The sequence below is a fragment of the Arvicanthis niloticus genome, chromosome 23 (genome assembly GCF_011762505.2).
Source record: "Arvicanthis niloticus isolate mArvNil1 chromosome 23, mArvNil1.pat.X, whole genome shotgun sequence".
Classification (NCBI taxonomy): domain Eukaryota; kingdom Metazoa; phylum Chordata; class Mammalia; order Rodentia; family Muridae; genus Arvicanthis; species Arvicanthis niloticus.
Window position 1 is genome coordinate 35,173,153 of NC_133430.1, and position 26,004 is coordinate 35,199,156.

The 26,004-nt window shown below is 43.8% G+C and overlaps 1 protein-coding gene across 3 annotated transcripts in view; it reads right to left on the reverse strand.

The window, feature by feature from the left end:
- Positions 1-26,004, reverse strand: part of Smoc1 (SPARC related modular calcium binding 1) — a 148,778-nt gene that overhangs the window by 57,378 nt on the left and 65,396 nt on the right. For all 3 annotated transcript variants that reach the window (XM_076921820.1, XM_076921821.1, XM_076921819.1), the window contains exons 2-3: positions 13,669-13,834; positions 12,398-12,510 (exon numbers count right to left, since the gene is read on the reverse strand). In XM_076921820.1, coding sequence (XP_076777935.1) covers positions 12,398-12,510; positions 13,669-13,834 — 279 coding nt within the window. The remainder of the gene's footprint in view (positions 1-12,397; positions 12,511-13,668; positions 13,835-26,004) is intronic.

Genomic DNA, 26,004 nt, shown 5'->3' on the forward strand with positions numbered 1-26,004 from the left:
CCAACTCTTTTAAATTACAGCTCATCAGTTTGAGCACTAAAACTGGGGGACAACTATCATTTGTTTAGAAGCACCTACAATGTCCATATGCATACATATCCATGTGTGATGTTGGGTTTTTTGAAACAAAAGCAATACCAAAAACAAACAAACAAACACCATTTAGAACAAGGTAAGAGGCCTTAACTATAAATGTTCAAATTATAACCATCACAACTTGCTTATTGGACATTTAGTCAAAAATGAAAGCAACAACTTAGCTAAATCTGGGTACACTTACCAGTTATACCCTTTAAAAATAAATGATATGTTTGAATCTTTAAAAGTGTGATGGAGGAAATGGGGGTGAGAGGAAAGGAGAGACAGAGATGACGGGAGGGCAAGAAAGACAGAGAGAGAAAAAGAGAGACAGCGAGGCAGAGAGACAGAGACAGAGACAGACAGACAAAGTTGGCATTGTATTTGTCTAATAGGCTCAGGTTTAATTCAGAGTACCATATACTTTTGATAACTGTTTTTGGCTGGGCTATACAAGGATCACATGTGGCTAGAGAGGAATGGGTCCTTGAAGAAATCAAGGAAAAACTGTTTAAATTCCTAGAATCAAATTGCATTGACTTGGGTTTTTTGTGTGTTCAGAGTTAGGGTTAGGGTTAAGACCTTTCAGAGAGTGAAGAAGTGCACTTGAATTTTGATTGGATTGCATTGGATATGTAGCTTGCTTTTGATATGATGGCCATTTCCACAATATTGATGCTTCTTCTAGTATATGAATACGAGAGGCCTTCTTATCTTCTAGCATATTCCTCAATTTCTTCAGTACTTGAAAAAAAACCCAAGTCAATGTAATGCTGTTCAAAAATAATACTACAGGAGGATTCACCATACCTGATTTCAAGTTATACTACAGAGCCATGGTAATAAAAACAGCATGGTACTGGCAAAAAAAAAAAAAAAAAAAAAAAAAAAAAAAAAAAAAAAAAAAAAAAAAAAAAAAAAAAAAAAAAAAAAAACCCACATAGATAAATAAAATAGAAAGAGGACCCAAGTTCAAGGCCATGTAACTCTAGACATTTGATTTTCAGCATAGATTACAAAAACATACATCAGAGAAAAGACAGTATACTTCCAACAAATGGTTCTAAAACTGGATATAGACCTGAGAATTACACTAGGTTCTTACCTCTCTGCACAAAAACTTCTAGAAGAAAAAGTAAGAAATACATTTCAAGATATAGGCCTAGGTGGGGACTTTTCAAATAGGACTCCAATAACCCAGAAAAATATTCATAATCAGCAAATGGGATCTCATGAAAATAAAACACTTCTGTATAGCAATAATATATTATTCTGTATAGAATATAATATATATATTCTGTATAGAAATAATCAGTTTTATGAAGAGGCTGCCTACAGAATAAGGGAATATTTCTGTCAGCTTTTCATCTAACAGAGGCTCAGTAACTACCCCTATACAAAGAACTCATGAAATTAAGCATCCATAAAACAAAAAACGCAGAAAATGGTCAGTGGGACTGAACAGAGTGTCCCCAAAGAAGAAATGCAACCAACAACCAACACTTCAGAGAGTATTTGATATCGTTAGCCATCAGGAAAACGCACATTAAAACTACGTTAAGATTCCATCTTGCCCAGTCGGAATGGCTATCATCAAGAATGCTGCTGACAAGGATGTGGGGAGAAGAGAACCTTTATCCATTATCCACTAATGATAGGAGTGTACACTGGTGCAGCCACTATACAAGTTAATGTAGAAGTTTCTTTAAGGATAAAAATTCAACTACCACATGACCCAGCTACACCACTCTTGAATATACCCAAAGAACTTAAAGCCCCAATACAGAGATACCTGTACAACCAGGTCTGGTCTTTCTCCACTAACCATGTTAACAGTGGAAATGGAACCAGCCTAGATGTTCGTCAGCTAATGGATAGACAATACACAAGAAGTACATATACTAAATGGGATATACAAAATGGAATTTCATTCTGCCATTAAGAAGAGTTGGAGCTACAGGAAAATGGGTGGAAATGGAAAGTATTATACGTAGTTTTAATATGGGAAAAGTAAGCCCATAATATAATTAAAGAAATGTTATAACATGTCAAGAAATGTCATAAAATAACATTTGTCATTGAATGACTTTGCCTTAATTAATGATTAGTAACTACATATGCAAAAAGATCCAGAGGTATCATAGACATAACAGTTCCTGTTTTTGGAGAATGAGATCTTTTATTCTATCATATATATATATATATATATATATATATATATATATATATATATTCCTCTTACTGGGTTTACAGTGTTTTCTTTAAAAGCTATTTCTTTAGAAAAGAATTAAAATATTTCTTTATAATCCTGTTAAACCCTAATTCATGCACATACACATGTGTAGAGTAAGCCTCCACAGCACAAATTTTAGTGGCTGCCCAACGTGCTCTGCCATATTCTGCTTAGACAATTCTTTATTATTAAATACTCAGGCCAGGTGCAGTGGCTTCTTGCTATAACGAATTTGGAAATCCTTTGTTGCTAAACATTTTCACACATTTACAATTATTTCCTTGGAAATTTTTTTTTAAGAAATAAAATTATTGGGTTCCTTATGGTCTGGGCCTGAACACTGAGGCCCAGACCAGTGTTCCCAGGTGGCAGCTCTGCCCCCAATCTCTAAGAACCCAGAGGAAACTAGGCTCTCAGAGCTCTAACCTGGGCAGTATCCTACCTGCTCTTGAGCACTAAGCAGATTTTGGGCCCCAGCTCTTACCCTAGAAGTTACACCCACCCCACAAAGTTTTGATACAACCAAGATAATAGGAAAGACAGGCTCCAGTCAGGGACAGGGCGGGTAGCACTAAGGACATACAGATGGCAAAAGGCAAGCGCAAGAACATAAGCATCAGCAACCCAGGCTATTCGGCATCAGTAGAACCTAGTTCTCCCATACAAGAAAGTCCTGAATTCCCCATATCACTAGGAAAGCAAGATTCAGATTTAAAATCACTTCAAATGATGATGATAGAAAACTTTAAGAAGGACATAAATAACACTCTCAAAAAATTTGAGGAGAATACAGGTAAACAGGTAGAAGCCTTTAAAGTGGAAACACAAAAATCCCTTAAAGACTTACAAGAGAACACAACCAAACAGGTGAAGGAATTGAACAAAACCATCCAGGACATAAAAATGGAAGTAGAAACAATCAAGAAATCACAAAGGGAGACTACCCTGGAGAAAGAAAACCTAGGAAAGAAATCAGGAGTCATAGACACAAGCATCACCAACAGAATACAAGAGATAGAAGAGAGAATTTCAGGTGCTGAAGATACCATAGAAAATATTGACACAACTGTCAAAGAAAACGTAAAATGCAAAAAGTTCTTAACACAAAATATCCAGGAAATCCAGGACACAATGAGGAGACCAAACCTAAGGATAATAGGTATAGATGAGAGTGAAGATTCCCAACTTAAAGGGCCAATAAATACTTCAACAAAATTATAGAAAAAAAAAAACTTCCCTAATCTAAAAACCGAGATTCCCATAAACATACAAGAAGCCTATAGAACACCAAATAGACTAGACCAGAAAAGAACTACCTCCTGTCACATAATAATCAAAACACCAAGTGCACAAAACAAAGAAAGAATATTAAATGCAGTAAGGGAGAAAGGCCAAGTAACATATAAAGGCAGATCTATCAGAATTACACCAGATTTCTCACCAGATACTATAAAAGCTAGGAGATGCTGGACAGATGTCATACAGACCCTAAGAGAACACAAATGCCAGCCCAGGCTACTATACCCAGCAAAACTCTCAATTACCATAGATGGAGAAACCAAGATATTCCACGACAAAACCAAATTTACACAATATCTTTCCACAAACCCAGCATTACAAAGGATAATAGCAGGAAAGATCCAATACAAGGAGGAAAATTATACCCTAGAAAAAGCAAGAAAGTAACCCTCTTCCAACAAATCCAAAAGAAGATAGCCACACAAAGATAACTTCATCTCTAATAACAAAAATAACAGGAAGCAACAATCACTGTTCCTTAATATCTCTTAACATCAATGGACTCAATTCCCCAATTAAAAGACATAGGCTACTGGACTGGATACATAAACGGGACCCAGCATTTTGCTGCATACAGGAAACCCACCTCAGTGCAAAGACACACTCTACCTTAGAGTAAAAGGCTGGAAAACAATTTTTCAAGCAAATGGCCCTAAGAAACAAACTGGAATAGTCATTCTAAAATCTCCAGCCCGAGAACACAAAGAGAGGGACTCATGGCTCCACCTGTATGGGTAGTTGAGGGTGGCCTTGCCAGGCATCAGTGGAAGTGGACAGCCTTGGTACCTTAAAGTTTGGATTCCCTAGTGTTGGGGAATTTCAAGAGCAGGGAGGTAGGAATGAGAGGATGGTGGGAGCACACCCTCGTAGTAATTGGAGGGAGGTAAGGGGTTAGGCATCAGTGGAAGTGGACGGCCTAGGTGCCTGAAAGATTGGATTTCCTAGTGTTGAGGAATTTGAGAACAGGGAGGCGAAAATGGGAGGATGGTGGGAGCACACCTTCATAGAAAGGCCCAGAATTATATGGATTAGACATGATAGACGCAGGCATCCAGAAGACTAGATCCCAGAATTCAAACACTTATCTTGATACAAAAATTTGTTTTGAGAATTGTATATTGCAGAATACATAGCCTTGGTGTATCTACTCATCAGGAAAGCTGAGCACACCTGCTCGAACCTCTGATGTCCTGGAATTCCAGCCGGATGCAGTGAAGACAGTGTCAGAGGCTTATCAATTTACTCTTCCCCCAACCCCTCTTCTAATATCTCAACACCCATAATCAGCTTGAAGAACTTAATAAAGAGTCGGCGCCCCTATTCCCTGGGCTTGGGGACTGAGGTGGTTAATATTGGTCTGTCTTTCTAGGGAAAAGTAGTGGTTTTGGTGGAACAGGGAGGATTAGCTAGGATTTATTGCATAGCCATAACTTACTGGTAGAAATATGTATAATTGTTATTAAGATGAAGTTATAATTTTTTAAATGGTACAAAATTTACTTTGATTTCAAATTTAAGTTTTTATTGGTACGAGCTTCTTATTAATATAAAAGTGATATGAATATTGTTACTATCATAGGCATTGTGTCTGTATAACACATTTAGAAATACAAGGCTTAGACCCAGTCCTTCTTTAACTTTTTTAACTTATTTGAGATGGTTAGACTGTGAGTTAAGGGCCTATAGCAAATTCATGGCTTTGAGTTTATTGTTAGGGTGTTTTCTATATTTTTTTTAAAAATAGCTGAGAGGAGTTAACAGACAACAGCCCAGATAGCCTTACATGGATAGTTGGTTTTCAAAACATCAGAAATCCACAGAATTGACATTACAAACATTTCTGTATTAATGTTCATTTTGATTAGAGACCTGTCTGCTCCTGACAAGCTTCTTGTCTTGGATTCCAAAAAGTAATTGAGCATCTTTGGAGTTATTCCAATTGTGGTGAGACAGCCACTAGGCAAGAATTGCCTCTTTCCATCTACAGACAAAATACTATCCAGAAAAGGACACACTTGCAGAATAGTCGACTGATTATATCTGACAAGACAGAGTAATCAGCCCTTAATAATTCTGCATCACTAGGTCTGTCAGATGATCCTGGGCCAGAAGGCTGAAGATCGGATGTTCCAACGTTCTGTAGTATAGGGACTGTCCAGGTGTCCAGCAGTCTCTATAAATTGGCTATGTTTTAGAAGCTATGCTTTGTGCTTTCCATAATTTCAGTTAACTCAGTCATTCTGGATTTCTGATGGGGTTGAAAACTTATAGTCTCATAGCCAATCCTTGCTGTTTACTATGAGAGAAAAGATTTGAGAGGATGGTTTTCAGCTGATATTCATTCTAAAGCCAAGAAAAAAAAAAAAGCCAGGTTCAGAACTGTCTTTTATTTAGGAGAGATGACAGAGGTTCTGGTTAGTCAACAAAATGATGGACTGGGTATTAGGTCTATCTTGCACCTTACTGACATAAATTGGTATAGTTATGCTCTAACTGTATTTTGAGAGAAAAGTTTTATTTTAACAGGAAGGGCTAAGATGGGAGGAGTACGGAGAGGAGGACTAAGGAGAGGAGGAGGAGGAGAAGGAGAAGAGGAGCTAGGTGATGAGAGAGAAAGAGAGAAGGGGGCCAGACATGGAGGCAGATGTTCACATGTCTCCGCCAGTCAAAGATAGTTGATACATCTAGGTTGGGTATCAGGTTACACTTCTGATTGATATTGAGCATTACCAAATTTATAAAGCCTTTGGTTAACATTTTAAAAAATTGTATAAAAGCAAAAAGGAGAAGGGGGTATAGGATAAGGGTTTTCTAGGGAGGGAAAATGGGGAAAGGGGATGGCATCTGAAATGTAAATAAAATATCCAATAAAAAATAAAAATAAATAAAAAAAGAAATAAAATTATTTCCTTGGAATAAATTCCTAGAAATGAAATCGCAAGCACCAAATGAGAGTCCACTTAAGACTTTTGATCCCTATTGCAAAAGTATCCTATTACAAAACAGGTACCAGTTGACTTTCCCAGTATCAGCATAGGGGTAAACCATTTCCCTCCATTCATCCATTCAACTCTGAACATCTTATACTATAACAAGTTTGACAAGCAAAACGATTCATCATCATTTATGTATCTCTCTCTCTCTCTCTCTCTCTCTCTCTCTCTCTCTCTCTCTCTCTGTGTGTGTGTGTGTGTGTGTGTGTGTGTGTGTGTGTGTGTTATGTTCCTGTTGGATGTAGATGCATGTGTCAGGCCAGTGTTGTCCCTCAGATGCTGTACAGAATAGTTTTATATCAACTTGACACAAGCTAAAGTCATCCGAGAGGAAGGAGTCTCTGTAAGAATGAGTTATAGACAAGTATATAGGGCATTTTCTTAGTCACTGATAGTGGATGACCCAGCATATTGTGGGTGGTGCCTTCCTGGGCTGGTGGTCCTGGGTTCTGTAAAACAGTAGGTTGAGTAAACCAGTACCCTTCCATGGCTTTTGCATCAGCTTCTGCCTCCAGGTTCCTGTACTGTTTGAGTTCCTGTCCTGACTTCCTTCAGTGATGAAAGTGATATGGAAGTATAAGCCAGATAAACCCTTTCCTCTCCAAATCGCTTTGATCATGGTATTTCATCATAGCAATAGAAACCCTAAGATACATGCTTCCTGCCTTGTCTTTTTTTTTTTTTTTTTTTTTTGAGACAAAGTCCTTCATCGGCCAGAATCTTGATGAGTAGGTTAGGCTGGCTAGCCAGGGGGTCTCAAAGATCCCTCCAGCTCCCCATCCTCAAGGCTGGGATTCCAAGCGTGCCACCACACCCAGCTTTTTATCTGAGTTCTTAGGAACAAACTCAGGTTCTCGTGCTTTCAAGGCAAGAGCTTCACTCACTGAGCCATCTCCACAACCTCTCCACTGTCATTTTAGCTATATAATTTAATGAGTAGAGAAGATTGCATCATTCATATTCATATTCATTCATTGGCTATTGTCATTCTTTGTCCTTTGGTGGTAGCAGGGACTGAACCCAGGGCCTGGTGCATGACACCAATGAGCTGTCACTTTGCTGCATTCCCCAGGCTCGCTCACAGGCTAATGTTTTATTACTTATGCCCTCCTCATTTGTATCTCTTAACCACATTTTACTGTTTTCCCCCCCCTCACAAATTGTAAGAGATACCTATAGATAAGGTCAGTACTTTGTCATTAAAGCTAGTGTGTATCATTTGCTTTCAGCTTAAGGTATTAATGATAACATTTTTAAATTTGTCTTTTGCTTTTTTTTTTTTTGCTGAAAAAAAAAAATGCCTCCTGAGCTCTAGTCAATTGACTTGTAAGTGGGCTACTGAAACATGAATTTCCATCATCACAAAGGCAATCTCTACACCATTAATTGTCTGTCTTGCTATCTTTTCTGCATAAGGCAGGGTTGACATTTTTTTAATCCCTCATGGCAACCACCAGTACATAGCCCAGAACATAGTGGAGTTCAAAATGCCTGCCTGCCTGGAATAAAAAAAATGTTGTGTCTGGGCATTTGCTTTGAAGAAACTCAGTTTGGGATGGGAGACTAAAATGGGGCAAAGATGAAACAGAATTGGCCATGCGTCAATCATTGTTGCAAGTGGCGATGAGTACATGGAGTTCATTATACTATTATGCCTACTCTTTTGTACTTTTTTTTTAATTTTCATAATCAAAGGGGTTTTTTTATGTGTGTGTTTGATTGATTGGGCAACAAGAGAAGGAATTCTGGGATAACAATGGGGGTGAAAATAAAATACATATGTGCCAAGACCACTTCTGCACAAAAATATCATGAGCCCCAAAGTTAATCAGCTTAAGTCAAAACCCCTTCTAGCTCAGTGACCTCAAACTGCTCTGGAACTTGCTTTTTTTACATATAAAATTTACATTAAAAATTACCTACAAAAAGGTGAGAGTGAGAACTGGTGAGTATAAGACTCTGGCTGGCTCCAGCACACTTAACAGTGACCATCAGTGTCGTTCAGTGATACACACGTTTGATAAGCTGCTGCCCGCACATCATGAGTCAACTCACACGCACACATGTAGCTGCACAAACACAAGCACGGCAACTCAACTTCTGGTCAACACAGCTGAGATCCCAGCTAAACAGTTTGGGCAGCTGACAAATCCTTGGCAGAGACTTTGTTAGAACAGATATTGGGAATTACGTCTCTGGTATCCAGAGAAGAAATAGACACCACCATAACAAAGGGCAAAGCCTGAGCCTGGAGCAGCTGACTTCACTCCAGGTCCCCAAAGAGATGGACCTCACATCTCAATGATGTATTCAAGAAACCAGAGAGACGAAGACCTTACAAAATAGGTTTGCATTTTTAACAAATACTGACATCACCCCTGGGGGGATGAAAAGAGTTTTTAAAAAACCCCTAATCCCTGTGTCTGAGATGGCTCAATAAAATGCTTTAACCTTGCAAGATGAGGTACTAAGTTTAATCCCAGAACCCAGGCAAAAAGACTAGACACAATGACATACTCTTGTGATCCCAGTGCTGGAGGGGCAGAGAGACAAGCAGACCCCAAGGCTCACTGACCAGCCAACCTAACCTAATTGGTGAGTTCCACGCCAGTGATAGAATGCCTCAAAAAACAAGGTGGATGTTTTCAAAAGGACAACACCCAAGGTTTCCTCTAGCCTGCACACACATATGCATACAAATGCACATCATATACGCATGTACCTGCACACACACATGCAAACAAACATACATACAACCACACACACATTTGTACCTGTATGTACATACATGCACAGAAATACATGTACAACAATATACACATTTGTACCTGCACAAGCACATAAACACACCTAAAACCATACAACATTTGCACCTACACACACAAATCATAAACACACACAAATACCTGTGTCCGGATCCAAGCCTAGTAATTGGATTTAATAGTCTGGGACCATCCTAAGTACTGACAGTTCAAACAGAGACATATGTGCAGCATCCCTGATGTAAGGGAAGATGAGACACCCGCCCACTGGCCTGTGTGTGAGTTGAGGTTGGGTACAGTGAGGAAGGAGAACAGGGAAACAAAGACCAAAGCCAGAGCCCCCACATGAGCCTCCTTAATGCTAATTCAGTCATGTGGCCTCCAGCTGTGCCTCACACCAGATAAAGCGTCCTAACAGAGTCTCATCATTCTCTCCTTGTTCTGCAGGAGAATGACATCTGTAGTAATTCCCAGGAGTAAGGCATGCTACTAACTCCAGGATTCATCCATGCCAATGTTCTAAGGAATATGAGAGCAATGTAGCTTGTCTCTGGGCTTTGGTCTTAGGGGGAGAAAAGGAGCTGGCTGAGTGATGATGGGCCGTGGAGAAGAAGACAGGCATTCTGTCTCCCAGCGCTCCGGCCGCTCCTCAGAGTGACTGAATCAAAGCCAGTGCAGCAGTCTCATTTCGTGAAGTTATTGCAGCATCTTTAGGGGGAGAGGGGCAAGGCACTTTCATTTAACCACTTGAGCTGGGATGATCTACTGACTGGCTGTCTAGCTGCCCACTGGGCTGAGCCAGCCTGCAGTGTGGACACATGGCAGTGCTTAGCCTGTCACACAAGCAAGGGATACCTGACAGCCTGCACTCCAGGGCACTCTCATTTAGCAAGTCAGCCTGGACTAATCTGGAAGTTCCTTTCCTTTCGCAAACACCACCTGGTCCGGCCTGGCCTTGCCAGAACAAAAGCTGGCCAGAGGCTGTCTGTCATGAGACAGCAAACACTTCAGGGTCAGGAGGGCAGAGGTCAACCACTCTCAAAAGCAACACACTCGGAACTACACGAGCCTGCAGAAGAGAGAGAACAGCTGCCTTCAGCTCTGCCCTCCTCCTCCTCATCACCTTTCCCCCACAGGTCTCAGCCCAAAACAAAACTCAGGAAGGTCTGATTTCCCCTCCGAGAATGTGGATGCTCAAACGCACAGACGAAGGTCACCACGTTCTTTTTACTAGAATAGTAAATCTCCGTGCTTGGAAAGTTTCAACCAAAGGCTTTGGGTGCTCTCCCCCAACTCTTCCATAGTAACATCTATAAGGTCTTGGGAAGATTTAGGATGGAGAGACCCACAGTGGAGATGGGAATCACAATCACAAAAACGATGCTGATAAATACTTACATGACACGTGTGTGTATGTCCCAAGTGTTTCACATGTGTCAGCCCATTTAATCGTCATCACGGTCTTACAAGGGGAAGCGAAATAATAGCCAGTAATAATAGTAATATGTCATGCATAACATAAGAGCCATATATCATGCCAATGACATCATAGTAATTATCACATGTGTACAACATAACAATCACGAAGATAATCCTCTCTCTCTCTCTCTCTCTCTCTCTCTCTCTCTCTCTCTCTCTCTCTCTTCAGATAAGCATGCTGAGAAGCTAGGTGACTTGCCGGTGTGGGTTGGCCTCAAGCCCAGGCCATTGGCCCCAGTCAGGCACAGTGCACCAAGCACAGCTCCAGACTGCATCTTCCTAGCGCATACCCCAGAGCTCCCTCCCAGTCTGCCAATTCAGAGAGCAGCAGAACATAGGGATCTTCGGAGTGCCTTGGCCTTGAACCAGCTCTTCACCCCAAGTCATGATGGTGTATGCATTCTCCAAAAATAGGGTTATTTGGCTGTGCAAAGCTTTAAATGGGAAGTCAAAACAAGCACTTCGCCCAGGGCTGAAGGCCAAGGTCACTTTATCCCTCTGCTCCCCAGTTGAGTCAACAGAGAAACACTTAAAATATCGAAGTCAAACCTACGCCCAACCACCCCTCTATGTTACTGCCCAAGACAGCATTTGTCTAAGATCAGTAATCCCCTCAACCTCACCAGAAGTGAAATCTGAACATCCTCTGATCCACAGCCATCCTACATCCCCTGATACAGAATTACAGGAGCTTTTAAAACCCTGAAGCTGTCACCATCATCTCTGAAAGTGTAGATTCCCCCTAAATGCTGTATGTACTTGATAGAAGGGTCCTAGGGGAAGTGGCCAGGCACAGGGACAATCCTCAGCCAAGCTAAGCTTACCATGTCCTGTGACTGTCCTTACTCTCCTCGAAACATCTTCATGCATCTGCCACATGTCCTGACTCACAGAAACCCCTTATCTCCTGGGCCCTTAGGGAGCCATCTAGAAGGTTCCTAAAGAGGCACCTTACGGTCTCACCGCTGCTATGCTTCAGGAAGGCCACTGGTGCCAATGTATCCTGCCCTGCTTTTACACAGAGCAGTAGCCGGAACCCTGAGCAGAAGAGGTGAGACCGCTGACAGAGTATTTAAAATCCTAGTCCACGCTCGTGTGCAAGCACATGTGTGCACACACAGTCTGGAAGCCAGGGTGCACTTTGTGCTCAAAGAGGGCACCTCTTCATTCAAGGAGGTCTGTGGCATGGGGTTGCGGAGAGGTAGCAATAAACAGAGAAGGGAATACTGAGGCTGCCTGTGGAAACTGGCAGGGATGAGAGAAAATAAGCAGCCCACATTTGACAGAAGAGACAGCCAGCAGGGAGGACGGGGACCTACCCATGCCAGTTTCCTGGCTCAGACTCCCATGCATCTTGTCAGGGCCCACTGCCAGTTGGCAGGGAGTGGCATGAAGGGCCCAGAAGGGGAAGGCAGTGCAGAGGGGATAAAGAGCCGCTCACCCAGCCATTGCCCAAAAAGTGAAGGTGCCAAATGACTCTGGTGCTCTCTGGACACCTCCCTTCTGCCTCAGTCCAGCAAATGTCCTGAGAAGCCCGTGTGAAGAAGCCTCACCTGTGTGAAGGAACCATCCTCGCCACACTCAGGGACAAACACAGCCTCCTGTGGCTTCTTGGCCTGTTCCAAGGCCTGAGCCCTCTCCAGGCGACACTTGCTCTGGCCAGCATCTAAACACAGAGAGGAAGTACATTGTATGTTTCCCTTGGATTCCACACAGAAGCCAGGGACCAAAATGGCTGCCCCATGGCAGGAACACTGAGAAAAATCCTGTACCTGGAGGCAAGGCAGCATGCCACCAGTATGTCTAGCAGTAAGAGCGTGGTGCTTGTGTCCATGGACACTTGCTCAGGCCACTTTCCTCTTAACGCTATGCTTAGGAAAGTAGAGGAGAAGCATATTATCCCAGGCTCTGCTTTTTTTTTTTTTTTTTTGTTTCTCTCCTAAATGTCCCTTTACTCGTGGAATGGAGAGAGGGGGTTACATTTCCATTAATTTCCCCAAGCTTTACTAAAACTCATAAATCCAGGAACTGCAAGAGGAGAATGATGTTGCCCGTCTTTAATGTCAGTACTAGGGAAGGCTCTGACGGAAGGCCTGTCGTTAGCCTGGCTACATAATGAGTGCCGGGCCAGCCTGGGCTACATAGCAAGGCTAGCACTTTCTGGAGAAAATCAAATGTCTGGGATAGCCTGATACCTCCCTGCATTTCCTATTATGGCTCCAGGTCACAAGGTCAAAACTCTACAGGACTTGGGAAAGCGGCACAGACCGTGTCTGAGGAGACGCACACACGGTGCTCTGAAGCCAGGAGGATCAGAACAAAGCAGAAAGCAAGCTCTACTTTAGGGGCTGGAGTTCCTCAGCTCTGACCATGTGCTGTTTTGCACAGACAAACCTGATAGTACCAGACCTGCCAATTTTGGAAGAGAGAAATGAAAGGCCAGATTTGTTATTGTTGTTGAATCTCCCAGTTTTTAAATGTTATCTCAAATACTTTTCGTGTTTTAAAGCAGATCAAACAAAACACTTCTGTGAACCAACAATTTGGAATCCCTATTCCGGGGCCAGCAGTGATGTACTGTGTCTCTGTTTTGAAACAAAACCACAAACAAACAAGACCGTGGTCCGAGAGCTCCTCAGCTCCTTGCTCCTCACTGGTGGCGGTGTCTGAAGATCAGGGAAGTGTTCATTGCCAGTCTTCCTTCCCTCATACCCTGAGAGGAGGTGGAGAGAGACAGAAGAGCAAAGGAAAGGCATCCAAGCTCCACTGTGGAATCTGTACTCCCAGTAGCCTTGGCCAGCCCGAGTACAGGTCACCCACTCACCTTTGCATCTACCTCGATGGACCACGGCCAGGGCTGGGTCTCTGCACTTGGCTCTCTGGTACTCACACATGGACTCATAGGACCTGCCATCAGAGGCACAGATGGGCTTGGGCTGAGTCCTGGGGCAGTGGGGGTTGCACGGAGGGTCACGGTCACTTATTAGAAACTGCGTCGGGAAAGAAGAAAAAAAGTGAAATAGCACAAGGTTAGTTTTGCAGGAAAAATAGGGAGAGACCCATGACTTATAGTCTTGGCTTGCCCTTAGTAAGTAAATCTCAAGTAAATCTTGTTATAAAACCCTAGAGATGAAGGAGCCAGATAGCATGTCTAACCAAGGAAGGCCTCCTATATACATCCTAAGGATACTGAGGTCCTATTTACTGACCACAGGATGCGCCAACTGGTCCAAATGAAGAGTCATGTCAGTCTCCACAACTACCTTGTGAAACAGAACCTGACTGGACTAGTGTCACACAGTTGTGAGGAATGAGGATCTCCTCACAGCCTAAATCTGTGGGAAAGAAAATCAAAGCTTTAACCTGAAAACCATGCATCCTCTTCACGCACACGGATGGCTACCGCAACTACTATTTACAAATGCTCAACTCCAGAACGCTGCAGTCTCTAAGTTATGTGTGGGATACCACTGAACCCCAAATCTATCACCAAATCAACAGCATTGAACCCCAAATCTTCCCACTGCTCTCTAGCGAAATATCATCTGAGTGAATTTCTGTAAGGAAATTATTTCCTGTTTATAAAACTTGTGGTGATAATAATCAACCTGGGAAACACTGAGTCAAATGGAATCCTTTAGGACTGGAATTCTCAGACACCTTTGATAATTAACCCTCATGCTCTGCAACACTCCAGGTCGACCTCAGCATATCAAGCATCAGCCCTGGTTCCCTGGTTTAAACCCTTGAAAGGTGTCCAGCTGCCATTACAACAGGTTGAGGGTGTTCCAGGCTGGCTATATGCGACCCTGGGCCCTTCCCTGGCCTCAGTGACGGCATGTCTGTGCCCCTTGCTTACCACTGGTTGCAAGGACTCCATGCCCATCTAGCCAGCTGCATTTGAGGTGCTTCTCCTCCATCTGCTCCCACCCTGCTCTGGGTTTGGGATGCCACCATCTTTTTCAGGAGGCTTTGCCGACTCTCACAGGTAAGGACAGTGCCCATCAAAACCGCTCACAACTCAGGCTTCCTCTACAGCTCTTAACGGTCTGAGATGATGAATTTATTTGTGTGACTTGGTTGACAATAGGGTCCCCAACTTGGAGCTTCAAGACAAGAAGAATTTAACCTGCTCTGCGTGTAAACACATCTGAGCACCGAGCACAGTGCTGACTGTTTGACTGTTTGTGGAACCAATGTAGCCACAAGTAGTGCTTCTCACATGGAATTAACTCAGAACGGAGATGTTTAGGAAAAGGCCTAACCTCCATCTCCCAGACTCGAATCACCCTAGGAGGCTCTTGGGATGCTCTCTCTTCAGTGCTCTGAGCCCTGACTTCCTCCTCTAGCCACATCCTTTTCTCCATCCTCCCCATGGCAATACCGTGAACAGAAGTGGCCCAGAGCTCCCTCCATGTCCTGATGTCACCTCAGAACAGAAGGTTCTTAGGAGTAGGGCTATCTCGTCTGAGGCTCTCAGCTTCTGACTTTGAGCTGGGTTGGGGGGGGGGGGTCTGGTTTTTGGTGTTTGTTTGTTTGTTTGTTTGTTTAAGCCATGGATCACAGCACCCACAGAAACACTGTTGGATCTTGGGGAAGCTCCTATGTTTTGGGGCTCTAAGTTTTTCCCATCCTCAACAGCTGAGGATACTGACATGCCCTTCCTTGTTGTTGTGAAGATTACAATTGCCAATCCCACCTCAGTCATATGTAAGTTTTTGCTCATCTTTGAGATTTAAACAGTATGGCTTTCTTTTTAAGAGAACTCACCAAAGGAGAGACAAAGTTTCTTTTTCAAACGGCAGAGGTTGCCTTGTCTGCCCTGCTGCTCGCAGAGGAGGAGAGCTACAGACGTCATCACGGCATTGAACTACAGGCCATAAATTCAGTTTGGAAATGGCTTGTTCTGCGCCAAAAGAGACCCAGTGTAACTGTGCCAGAGACCAGTCTGACAAGAGGAGCACTCTGTCTGCAGACAGACAGGTTACAGAGCCTCAGAACCCTACCTTCTCCAGACCACGGAGTGATCTCAGTGTCAGTCGGGCTCCCACAAGATGCCTGTCTCAAATTTATTCGCCCCTAAGGTGCTATAAAAACTTCAGAGACAGCACAGGAGAGTTGCTAAAGACCATCTTCAATCAACTGTAGACCTCGCTTTTGTGTGTTTGGGGAACTATGTGTATTTGTGATTGCTCTCAAAACAGAAGACAGAGCTCTATTAAATGGGGCTTGAATAGTGTGACTCTGCCCTCACAGAAGAGATCATTCTGCATCCACGAACATTCAGAATGAGGTTATCCTTCCATCTGCTCAGGAAGCCAGTGGGGGACACTCAACACAGACCCTGCCCACGATGGGAATCCACGATGGGATGCCAGGCAAGCAGTTACCACACAACATGGGAGCGGAGAAACTAAGAAGAGGGTGTGATCCTGGAAGCTTGCAATACTACAGAGCCACGCTGTTCCAAATAACTTTTCCTGACAACGGAATGTTCTGTGCCCGTGCTACCCATGTGACATACAGAAAATGCAACTAAGAGACCAAATATTGAGTTGTGTTTAATTTCAGATGACTATGTGTGGATGGAAGCTGCCATATGCAATAGCCCAGCCATGAAGTATACAAGCCAGGAGAAGGAAGATGGTCCTTAACTGTTTTTTCTGAGACAGAATCTCACTACATCACCCAGTCTGGCCTTGACTCTGCATTCTTCCTACTTCAGCCTCCTAAGCACGCACCGCCATACCCAACCTCAATTGAGGTTTCCCTAGAGCCAGGCTAAGACTCATTGAAGTCTTAAATAACTCTCTTAAAGCAAGAGAGATCTCAAGAACAATGTCTACATTCTAAAAATGGACAGTGGGTCAGTCCAGTACTTATGGGTCAATAGCCAGAATATCCCTGAGTTTGTCATAGTACAAACGAAGTCATGAAGGTAGTTTTTTTTTTTTTTTTTTTCTTCCATCTTGCAGGTAAGAGGTGGAAATCATTGAATCAAGCCATGTTTATGATCAGTTCTCACAGCACACAGAAAAAAAATTCAAAACAACTGAAGTAACCATGATTGGCAGGAAATTTGGGTGATGGCCCCTCCCTGCCCCCAATGCCCCAATGATTCAAACACTTAGCCATTTTCCTTAAGAATGAAAACTACATTTTTACCAAAAACAAAACAAAAACAACAACAACAAAACCCTCCTTCCTAACCCAGTCAAGAAAAGCAAATTAATAATGATGTTAAAGATGACTGCATAATATAGAACCCAAACAAAGGGAGCCAGGACAATCGTGCAGCTGGAACCGTCTCCCCCACCCTTTCCCCTGAGGACTATATAATTTCAAACATTTTGTGTTGTGCTCACATTTGCAAAGTGGGACAGACACTTGACTGCATATAAACAAATCACCCTCCCTACCAGAAAAGCTGCTCACCAGGGACTGGCTCTGCCACGGGGAGGATGGGGGCAGAAAAACATCAAGGCTGAACCAATAATCCCTTCCGTCTGAAAGGCACATACTCTGCTCCCTGCCTTTTGACTCCAGCAGAACAAAGACCCTGCTGCAGCTTCTGCCCAGAGAGACCACCCCATCACCACAAGCCTTGTCAGCTTTGATGGCTGCCAAGTTTCCATGACAATGTAGGGTACAAGAAAGCCAGCCCAAGGCTCAACCTGCGAGGAGATGTTCAACTCTTTCAACTCTTTCTATTACTAAGAGTTCTCCAGCCTTTATTTCCCCCTATTTTATTATTTCATCACTATTGTGGTATATATGTGGGTGTGTATGTGTGGGTGTGTGCAAGCAGGTACCCTCACAGGTCAGAAGAAGGAATTGGTTTATCTGGGCACTGGAGTTATAGGCAGTTGTAAGTTTCCCAATACAGGTTCTGGGAGCCAAACTTGGATCCTACAGAAAAGCACAAGCCCTGAGCTTTCCCCAGCCTCACACCCCAACTAAACTTCTAAGCAGGTGTTTATCTGATAACAGAGATGTTTTTCTATTTTTCCAAGGTGTTAAAAAGGTAGCAGAAGCCATACTAAATCTGTCAGAGGGTTTGGGATAATGGAGTCAACATTACAGATTACACTTTCTCTTTGCAATAGCATCATTAAAAATCATAGACTAAATTGAAATTAATCCGATGCTCTTTCTCATAAGTTAACATGTGGCGCCTCTCCAAGTATTCCCTCGCAACATTTTTGTTTCATTTCTTTATTGTTCCAAAGCAAAACACCCTCAGCTTAAAAGCTTTGAACAATTTGTTTCTCATGACTCTGCAGGCCGGCAGGGCTCAGCTGGGAGGTTCTTCTGCTCCATTAGTAGCAACAGCCTTAGTGAACTTGGAGGAAAGAAGAAGGAGGAAAGGGAGGAGAAGGGGTACAAAATGAGGAGGAGGAAGAGGAGAAGGAAGAGGAGGAGGAAGAGGAGGGAGAGGATGAGGAGGGAAGCAGTCACTGCTACCTTTCTATCACTTACTGTGAAAAGAGGTGCTTCTTGTCTAACCTAAAGTTTAAAGCTTTCAAACATACAGACATTTCTTTCCTTTCTTTTACAGACCATGTGCCAGGTAAAGGAAGTTCATACCAAAATGGTGGTTTTCCCCAAAATTAAGGAAAGGGAAAATTCCCACGTCACTGAAGAGAAGGTATCAGTGTGGCTGAAGCAATGTGCCTGTGTCAAAGGCAGTGTCACTAGACAGTCAAGAGAGTCAGGCTCTACGAGTGTGGTCTCACCCTCTTCACATAGACCTGAGGGAAGTCTTTGCACTCAAGTCCACCTGCAGCCTGAGATACCTGTGGTTGCTGAGCCTGAGATGAGAACATGTCAAGATGAAAAGCTGACAATTGCACAGACAACATTATTAGCACTCTGGCTTCTCTGACAGCTGCTATATGTGCATTTGACTAAGAACAATGACCAGATGATAAAAGAGATTACTGTTTAAGTCAGGTTTGGTTTTTTTGGTTTTTTTTTGTTTTTTTGATGAGCTAAATGCATTTTTCCACACATGCTATGTTGTCAAAACAGTGAATTATCTGCATCTGCAAATGGTCCAATTTACCTTCCCGGGAGGAAGGCAAGGTGAACAACTCTGCCATATGCCTGCTGGATAGATGAGGAACCCATCACAAGTGCAGCAAGCACATCTGGATGGCTCCTTCCTGCCTCGGGACTCTGCACAAGCTGAGCATCCTCCCTGAAACATGCTTCACCTCACAGACTCCCACGTTCCCCTCTTCTGCCAGCACAAATGCTGCAGCCTTGGGCATCTAATGACCTCTGATGAGCCCTCATATTGCCTTCTTACTTTTCACACTATGATTAAATGACCAATATAATTACACATTTCTTCCACACTAAGTTGAAAGCTCCCACAAGCAGAACCTACGATCAGGTATCACACCACTGAACGCCTAAATGGGGATTCGGCAACACACAAGAGAACTAAGCCAGTCATCGGTGCAGTCCAAGCCTGATGTTAGTGACCCAGCTTCTCTTACCACACAGTGCCACCCTCAGAGGCAGGTCAAAGGGCAAGAGCATTGCTTAGCTCTTGATTGACAGAGAGGAGAGGGAGGCTCTGAGAAGAGAAAAGGGCTTCCCTAAGAGACCAGTGTTTTTCTCAGCATTCATCTCAAGGTTTTAGCATTTCTTGTGGGTATATTTGCTATCAAAAGGGAAAATGGTCCTCTTAGAGTGAAATGGAGACAAAAAGGGAAGGGGAAACATGTACACATGCACACATACACACACATATACACATAACATACACATGCACATACACACACACACACAAGAGAGAGATAGCCAAACACATGCACTTGTGCAAGTGTGTGTGTGTGTGTGTGTGTGTGTGTGAGAGAGAGAGAGAGAGAGAGAGAGAGAGAGAGCGCACATTAAAATGAAGTCTCCTATAAAAGGGCAACAATACCCCACTGGACGCCATAGCCTAACAACTAGAACCCCAATTTCATGAATGAGTTGCCTCTTTCACACACCCAAACAATATAGGCTGTTACCATTGCCCTCTCCCAGAACTTGACAGCAAGCTTCTAGTGCTAAAGATACAATATTTAGTCCAAGAACACGCCAACCCAAACTGGTACTCACCAGCTTTATCACTACGGAAGAGCTAACTCTCCTGTGGTGGAACGGTGTTATGTCCGCTACCAGAGGAGAAAATTACTCATCAGTCTTATCCAAAAAGGAGCACTGCAAACTACAATAACAACTGTTGTTTAATAATGCATGGTATTTAATAATGATGATGCATAATAAGACACGCCCACTGGTGTAACGTTGGCATGAACATTACGGAAGTGACCAAACATTTTCTATTTGGATTTAAGTCCTGCTGTACCAGATGAAATCCATGCCTGGCTACAGTAGCAGGCCAAGAACCTGCGTCTAGATAGGTCACAGGCCCTAGAAAACCTACTAGTACTATTCTGCTAAATGGACACAGTGTTAAACCGGCTGTAATGACACAGATATTATGTAATGGTATGACATTCCCATAAATTAATGCATCCTCAACTCTCATCAGAGAAGCTTCAGTCTGTAGTGGATGGTAACCAACATGAAGACTTGTGATTATCAAGCTGCAGACCATGTTCAACCCTAGCTGGAACATCTAAATCATACTCTCTCCCTCCAAGGCTCCAGCGGGGAAAGAATCTAAACCCAGAAATGGCGGACAACTACCAGGAAACTTTTTTCTGGACACAGCAGGGGGGCTGCGGGGCTGCATGTATTAACCCCCTTCAGTTGTGACAACACGTACAAGATTTGTGCAAAATCAAGCCTGACTAAACACCAGCTTGGAGCTATCAGATGGGCATGAAGCTATACCTCTAATTGATGTGTTATTGGCAATTAATAGCTAGTGGAAAAGGAATTCAGGTTTGGGGTTTTAGCCTTTTTTTTTTTTTTTTTTTTTTTTTTTTTTTTTTTTTTTTTTTTTTTTTTTTTTTTTAAGTAATTCATTGTAGATGGACCATGCTCCACAGGAAAGCCACACATCCAAGAGTGTATATGCACTTATATCTACAAATTGGACTGATGGCTTTAAAAAAAAAGAAGAACACAAAGTTGGGAGGTTAAGAAGGGAATATGGTACAGGTCTGGGGAAAGTTGGAGGGGATGAATAGAATCAAATGCACATGGCACAAAACTCTCAAAGTGGGGTCCAGCTGTATCCCTTCCTCTCCAACTGAAGGATAGATTGCCTGTTGCCACTCTCTTTACCATCTGTGACGTCAGAACTTGGCCTTCCCATCCCAGGCCGCACCATTGAGACAAAGAGCAGTTTCCCATTAAAGCATCACTCACCCACCCACTATCAGATCCATCATCCACATTAAACTCCACATCCCTGCTGCAGCCGGTTCTCCATCACCCTTCCCTGACCCCATGACCACTGCATTTACACAGGTGCAAAGGAGGGCCCTGGCCGGCAGCTTCAGAGTGGAACTAGGAGATGGGGGAGTGGAGATAAGGGAGGTCAAAGGGAAAGGGAAGCGGGCAGCATGCTGGCCTGCTTTTCCTCGGCACACCTCCACCACAGGCCTGACAACAGCACACCCCCATTAAAAGGCTTTTCACACTGCTGAGGGAAAGCAGACGCACACACCCCTCCAGCTGTGGGGCAGCTGGAACCACTTCTGTTGTTTTAGCCAGAAGAGGCCTAACCTTTGTCACCCCCTCCCCAAGGGAGAAATTTAATGGTCACCACACCCACCCAGCTAGCTTCCTTACTCCAACTGTGACCATCCAGAGTCAAGAGGTGACTGGTTAAAGCCAGAGAAAGAAGGCGCTTTTTCGCCAGGTACCACCTCAGGGGAAGATCTGGGGCTCAGCAGATTTCCAGATCTAAAAGGACTCGGTGTATCAACTTATATCTGCCACATATATACCCGAAAACCCACACCCCATGCCAGCCATAAAGGCAATATACATATAGAGTGGGTCGGGGCCTAGGTCATCAAATTTCCAATAGATTATTATTCTGAGTGAAAGAAGCCAGACTCAAAATCTGCATAGCTAATGATTCTATTTCTGTGACATTCTGGAAAAGCCAAACTAAACAGGCAGAAGTCGGATCACTGATTACCAGGGGGTTAGGGTAAAAAATGTTCTCTCTCTCTCTCTCTCTCTCTCTCTCTCTCTCTCTCTCTCTCTCTCGACGGGGGTTGTTATACAATTAGAGCTTATTAAAATTCACAGAAGGCCGTGCCTATAAAGGAAGATTGTGCTGCAGGTAACTTATATGTCGGTAAACAAAAAGAAAAAAATAGAAAACACAAAACTAAATAAAAATAATTCCAAAGGACGTTGGCTTTGAAAGGCCCATCAGAGCCCCTGCCACACTATTGCCACTCAGAGAAACTTCTAGAGACCTCTCCATCCACATCCTTTAGTCACAAGGCATCATACCAGGCACATTGGGGTTTATGAAAATAAACAAACAAACAAAAAAACAGGCACTGTACCCCAAAGCAAATCTACTTGCAAAGACTGACAAGGGTGCGGCCAACTCCATGGGAACTGCACTTTTGAAACCTGCATCCAGGAGACGGAGCCTGGGTCTCTAGCAGACAAAAGGACACAATGTGTGAATGGGATGCTGATAATCCAAGAGCCCAGCTGACTCTCCCAAAGAAGAGACAGGAGAGGGAAGAGGAGACAGGAAATGAAAGAGGGCATCCCATCAGCACAGAATCCCTAGGCATCTTTGACATCCCCGGGCTGTGCTGAGCACTGGGGACAAAGCAGCGGCCTGGGTTCCAGAGAATCCACAGTCAGAGATGAATTAAACTGGAATGACTTGGAAGAACTTCTCAGAGAAGAGATTGCAATCTAGGTCATGAAAGGTTCTGTATGTAGACAAGGTTGTCCAAAACCTTGTAATGGATACAAGGAAGTGAAGAGCAATCTGATTTCAACCTCCAGCTCATAAATAACATTGTATGGGAGAAGTAAGGCTCTAGAACCATGGTCACTATTGCACCATGCAAGGTCCTAAAAACACAATGCTGCCTTTTTATTTCACCTTTAAACAAGTGACAGTCACAAGAGGGAAATAAAGGACAAGATCAGATCTGAATTCTAGAAATATCCAGCAGAGACAAGAAAAAAAAAAAAAACCAAAGAGGTTGATTATGGCAAAGAAGAAATGAAAAGTAGGGAGTGTGTTTAGACTAGTGAAGTGGCCGGGTGTCACAGATAACAAGCATGGCAAACCCGAAGCCACAAGCAACCTCCAAGAACTTCAGCCTCACCACAGCGAGTAATGACTGAGGCTCGGTCTGAATTTCAGAATCCAATACGCTGCCCTGCCGTCTCCCTAGGAGCCAGTTACCTGGGGCTGAAAAGCAAATGTACCAGGAGGAGTCTGGAGCCACCAGTGTTCCTACAAGAGACAAAGCAGCTATCTGCAGGGAAAGGGTCTGCTGCCTTGTAGGTAACTTCACCGTTCCCTGTGGGGTTTCCAGGAGGCCAAGGAAGGTGGGGATACTATTAGCCTGCCTTTTATTGAGTGAGCAGACTCCCAGCTTCAACTCCCTCTGGGTTTCCGTCTTCTCTGTGCACCAAAAGGACATCCGACCTTTTAATCACAGAAGAAAGAATTTATTTGTGTTTTCCTGCTCACATGACCCAGTCACTAAATACCAGCCAACAGAACTCAAGAAACAAGAGCTTCAGAGACCCGTGCACCCAGCCTCTCCTCGTCCTTCAGACTCTTCCACCAGTATAAATAAAATCTCTTCTCATCTCTTCTCATTTCAAATCAAATAAACAGAGGACGCTCCAGAACCCAGGACCCAGGTTTTTCTCATCCCATCAGACCATAGCACTAGGGGAAAATAAGGATTAAATTGATGGTGTGAGCAGGGAGCCATGGGGAGGTCGCGCACTTGGGGTGCATCCAAGAGGTTGTGAGTTATATAAGGGAGGGCTTGGCCTTGGGAGGTGCAGAGACAAAGAGGGTAAGGAAGACGTTGCTGTGGATCTGCTTGGTTCTAAGGGCTCTGCCCTTCTTCCCTATGACACACACTGGCAATAAGGGATGGCTAAATTGGCACTACCTCTCCAGTTGGCAGGGACAGCTTACTCAGCCATGGCTAGGGTTCTTTACAAAGTTATCCTGAGAACCTCTGCAAGCGCCACCCAGTGATGTGTTCCAAGACTCCCCAGAGCATCACTAAGAAATAGCTGTCATTCCACTGGGCATCCAAGGCTGCTGGCAACACTGGCAGCGTCCCTTGTCCCCTGTAGCACCGTGCTGCATCCTACCATCATTGTGTTTTACTCCCAGTGATATGTAATGTGTGCGTCACACCTGGGGAAATAAAGGTTTAGTCAGGGCTAGTGACCATGACTGGGGTCGTTCGCAATCCAGCTGGGTCCTGAGCAGTGACAGAGCCCTGAAGTTTGGAGAATTCAGAAACAGACAGTATTGTTTACATGGGAAATAGACATCTGATGAGATTCTGGGCTAAGTGGGAGGGATAGAAGCCAAGGGGTGTTGAAAAGATTAAAGACCCATTGAAAGACTCTGGGCACCTACAGAGCTGTCTCAGCCAACGTGACAAGACACACAGAAATGATGTAGAGCCCTGTCCCCACCTCTGCATGAAGTCCAGGCTGCGCTGGCACCTGAATCAACAGCTTTACCAGCAGCTGGAGGTAGTTCCCTGGCATATCCCTATGCATTTTCAGGATGTTACAATCAGCATCGAGCGTCCCTTGGGCAAAGGGAAAAGGTGTGACCTGTTTGTGGAAGTATCTAAGTCCCCTTAAAGTAAGGAACCAGAGGCAGCTGTTTGGGCAGCTGAGGACCTTGAAATCATTGCAATCTTAAGTTGAAGAGAATAGAAATGCCAGCAAGAAGAATAGTTGCCAAAGGAGCACAGGTCTGCCTAGCAGACTGTGGGATTCGGACAGGCAGCCTTGGACATAGGAAGAACTTGTCAGAGGCCTGTGGAGAAAATCTTCAAGCCACCCACAAAGGCAGAGCCAGTATTAGTCCATCCTTTATTGAATGCAGAGAGCAACACTCCAAAATGACTACACAGGAAATGGTCATTACACTCTTAGGAAGGTTAGAAGTAGAACTGTCCTGAACACCTCCATAACCCACAATGCAGCTGAAGGAAAGCTAAGGGTTGGTCCAGAGTGGGAAGGGGAGGACTGCCAGGGGTAGGAGTTGAACAGTCTCTCAATCTAAAGGGACGATTGACTGAACCTGTCCATGAGCTGAAGCATATAAATATCCATTCTACAAACACATGACCACATGTGTGCACATACTCACCTATTCATACACGCACAATAAAGAGGATGCTTGGGGGAAATCTGTTAGGACTGCATTGGAAGTTTGTTTTCCCAACCTTGTTGACCTGTATGTACCCTTGGACACGTGCCCTTTAGAATTGCAGTTTGGTCCCCAAAGTATGTGAAAAGAGATCACATATAATGAACCCTCATGACACTCACAGAAGTCACAGATACTACTAGTCCCTTCTTCACTGGGCCAGTCATGCCAGGTGTGTTCCCACACCATAATCTTCCTACTGCCACCCCTGGCACAGCAACATCCAGCCACATCCTGTGGACTGGACCATTTACCCTGAAATACACCCCTTTCTCATCCTGCCTTTAGCCTCCATTTGGTGCTTTTAGTATTGCTACTGTTCTTCTTCTGACCTGGGAAAGTGTGTGTGTGTGTGTGTGTGTGTGTGTGTGTGTGTGTGTCTACTCACAAACTAAAAGACAAGTCCTTCTCCTGCCACCCACTGTTCTTACTGACTACAGGGGTCTCAAACAGCTTCGATCTAGCTCACCACAGTAAACAACCTGCACAAATCCTAACAGGACAGCAAGAAGAGACAGGGGAAAAAAGCCTCTGGGAATGGTTTCTTGATCCATCATGACTAGATGAAGAAACTGGTGAGCATCCAGTGTCATGGAATTTTCATTGGTACACATTTTGCAAGGGCGTAGTCCTGAGGCATACAGAGAGGTTCTTCTTTATACCCACTGGACAGTACAGTATTTTCACTGGTAAAGGAGGATGGCGGGGGTGTGGGGTGGCAGGGGATGTGTGCTTTATCCACAGCACTTGAAGAAATCACTTCCAACTCTGAGCCCTGGC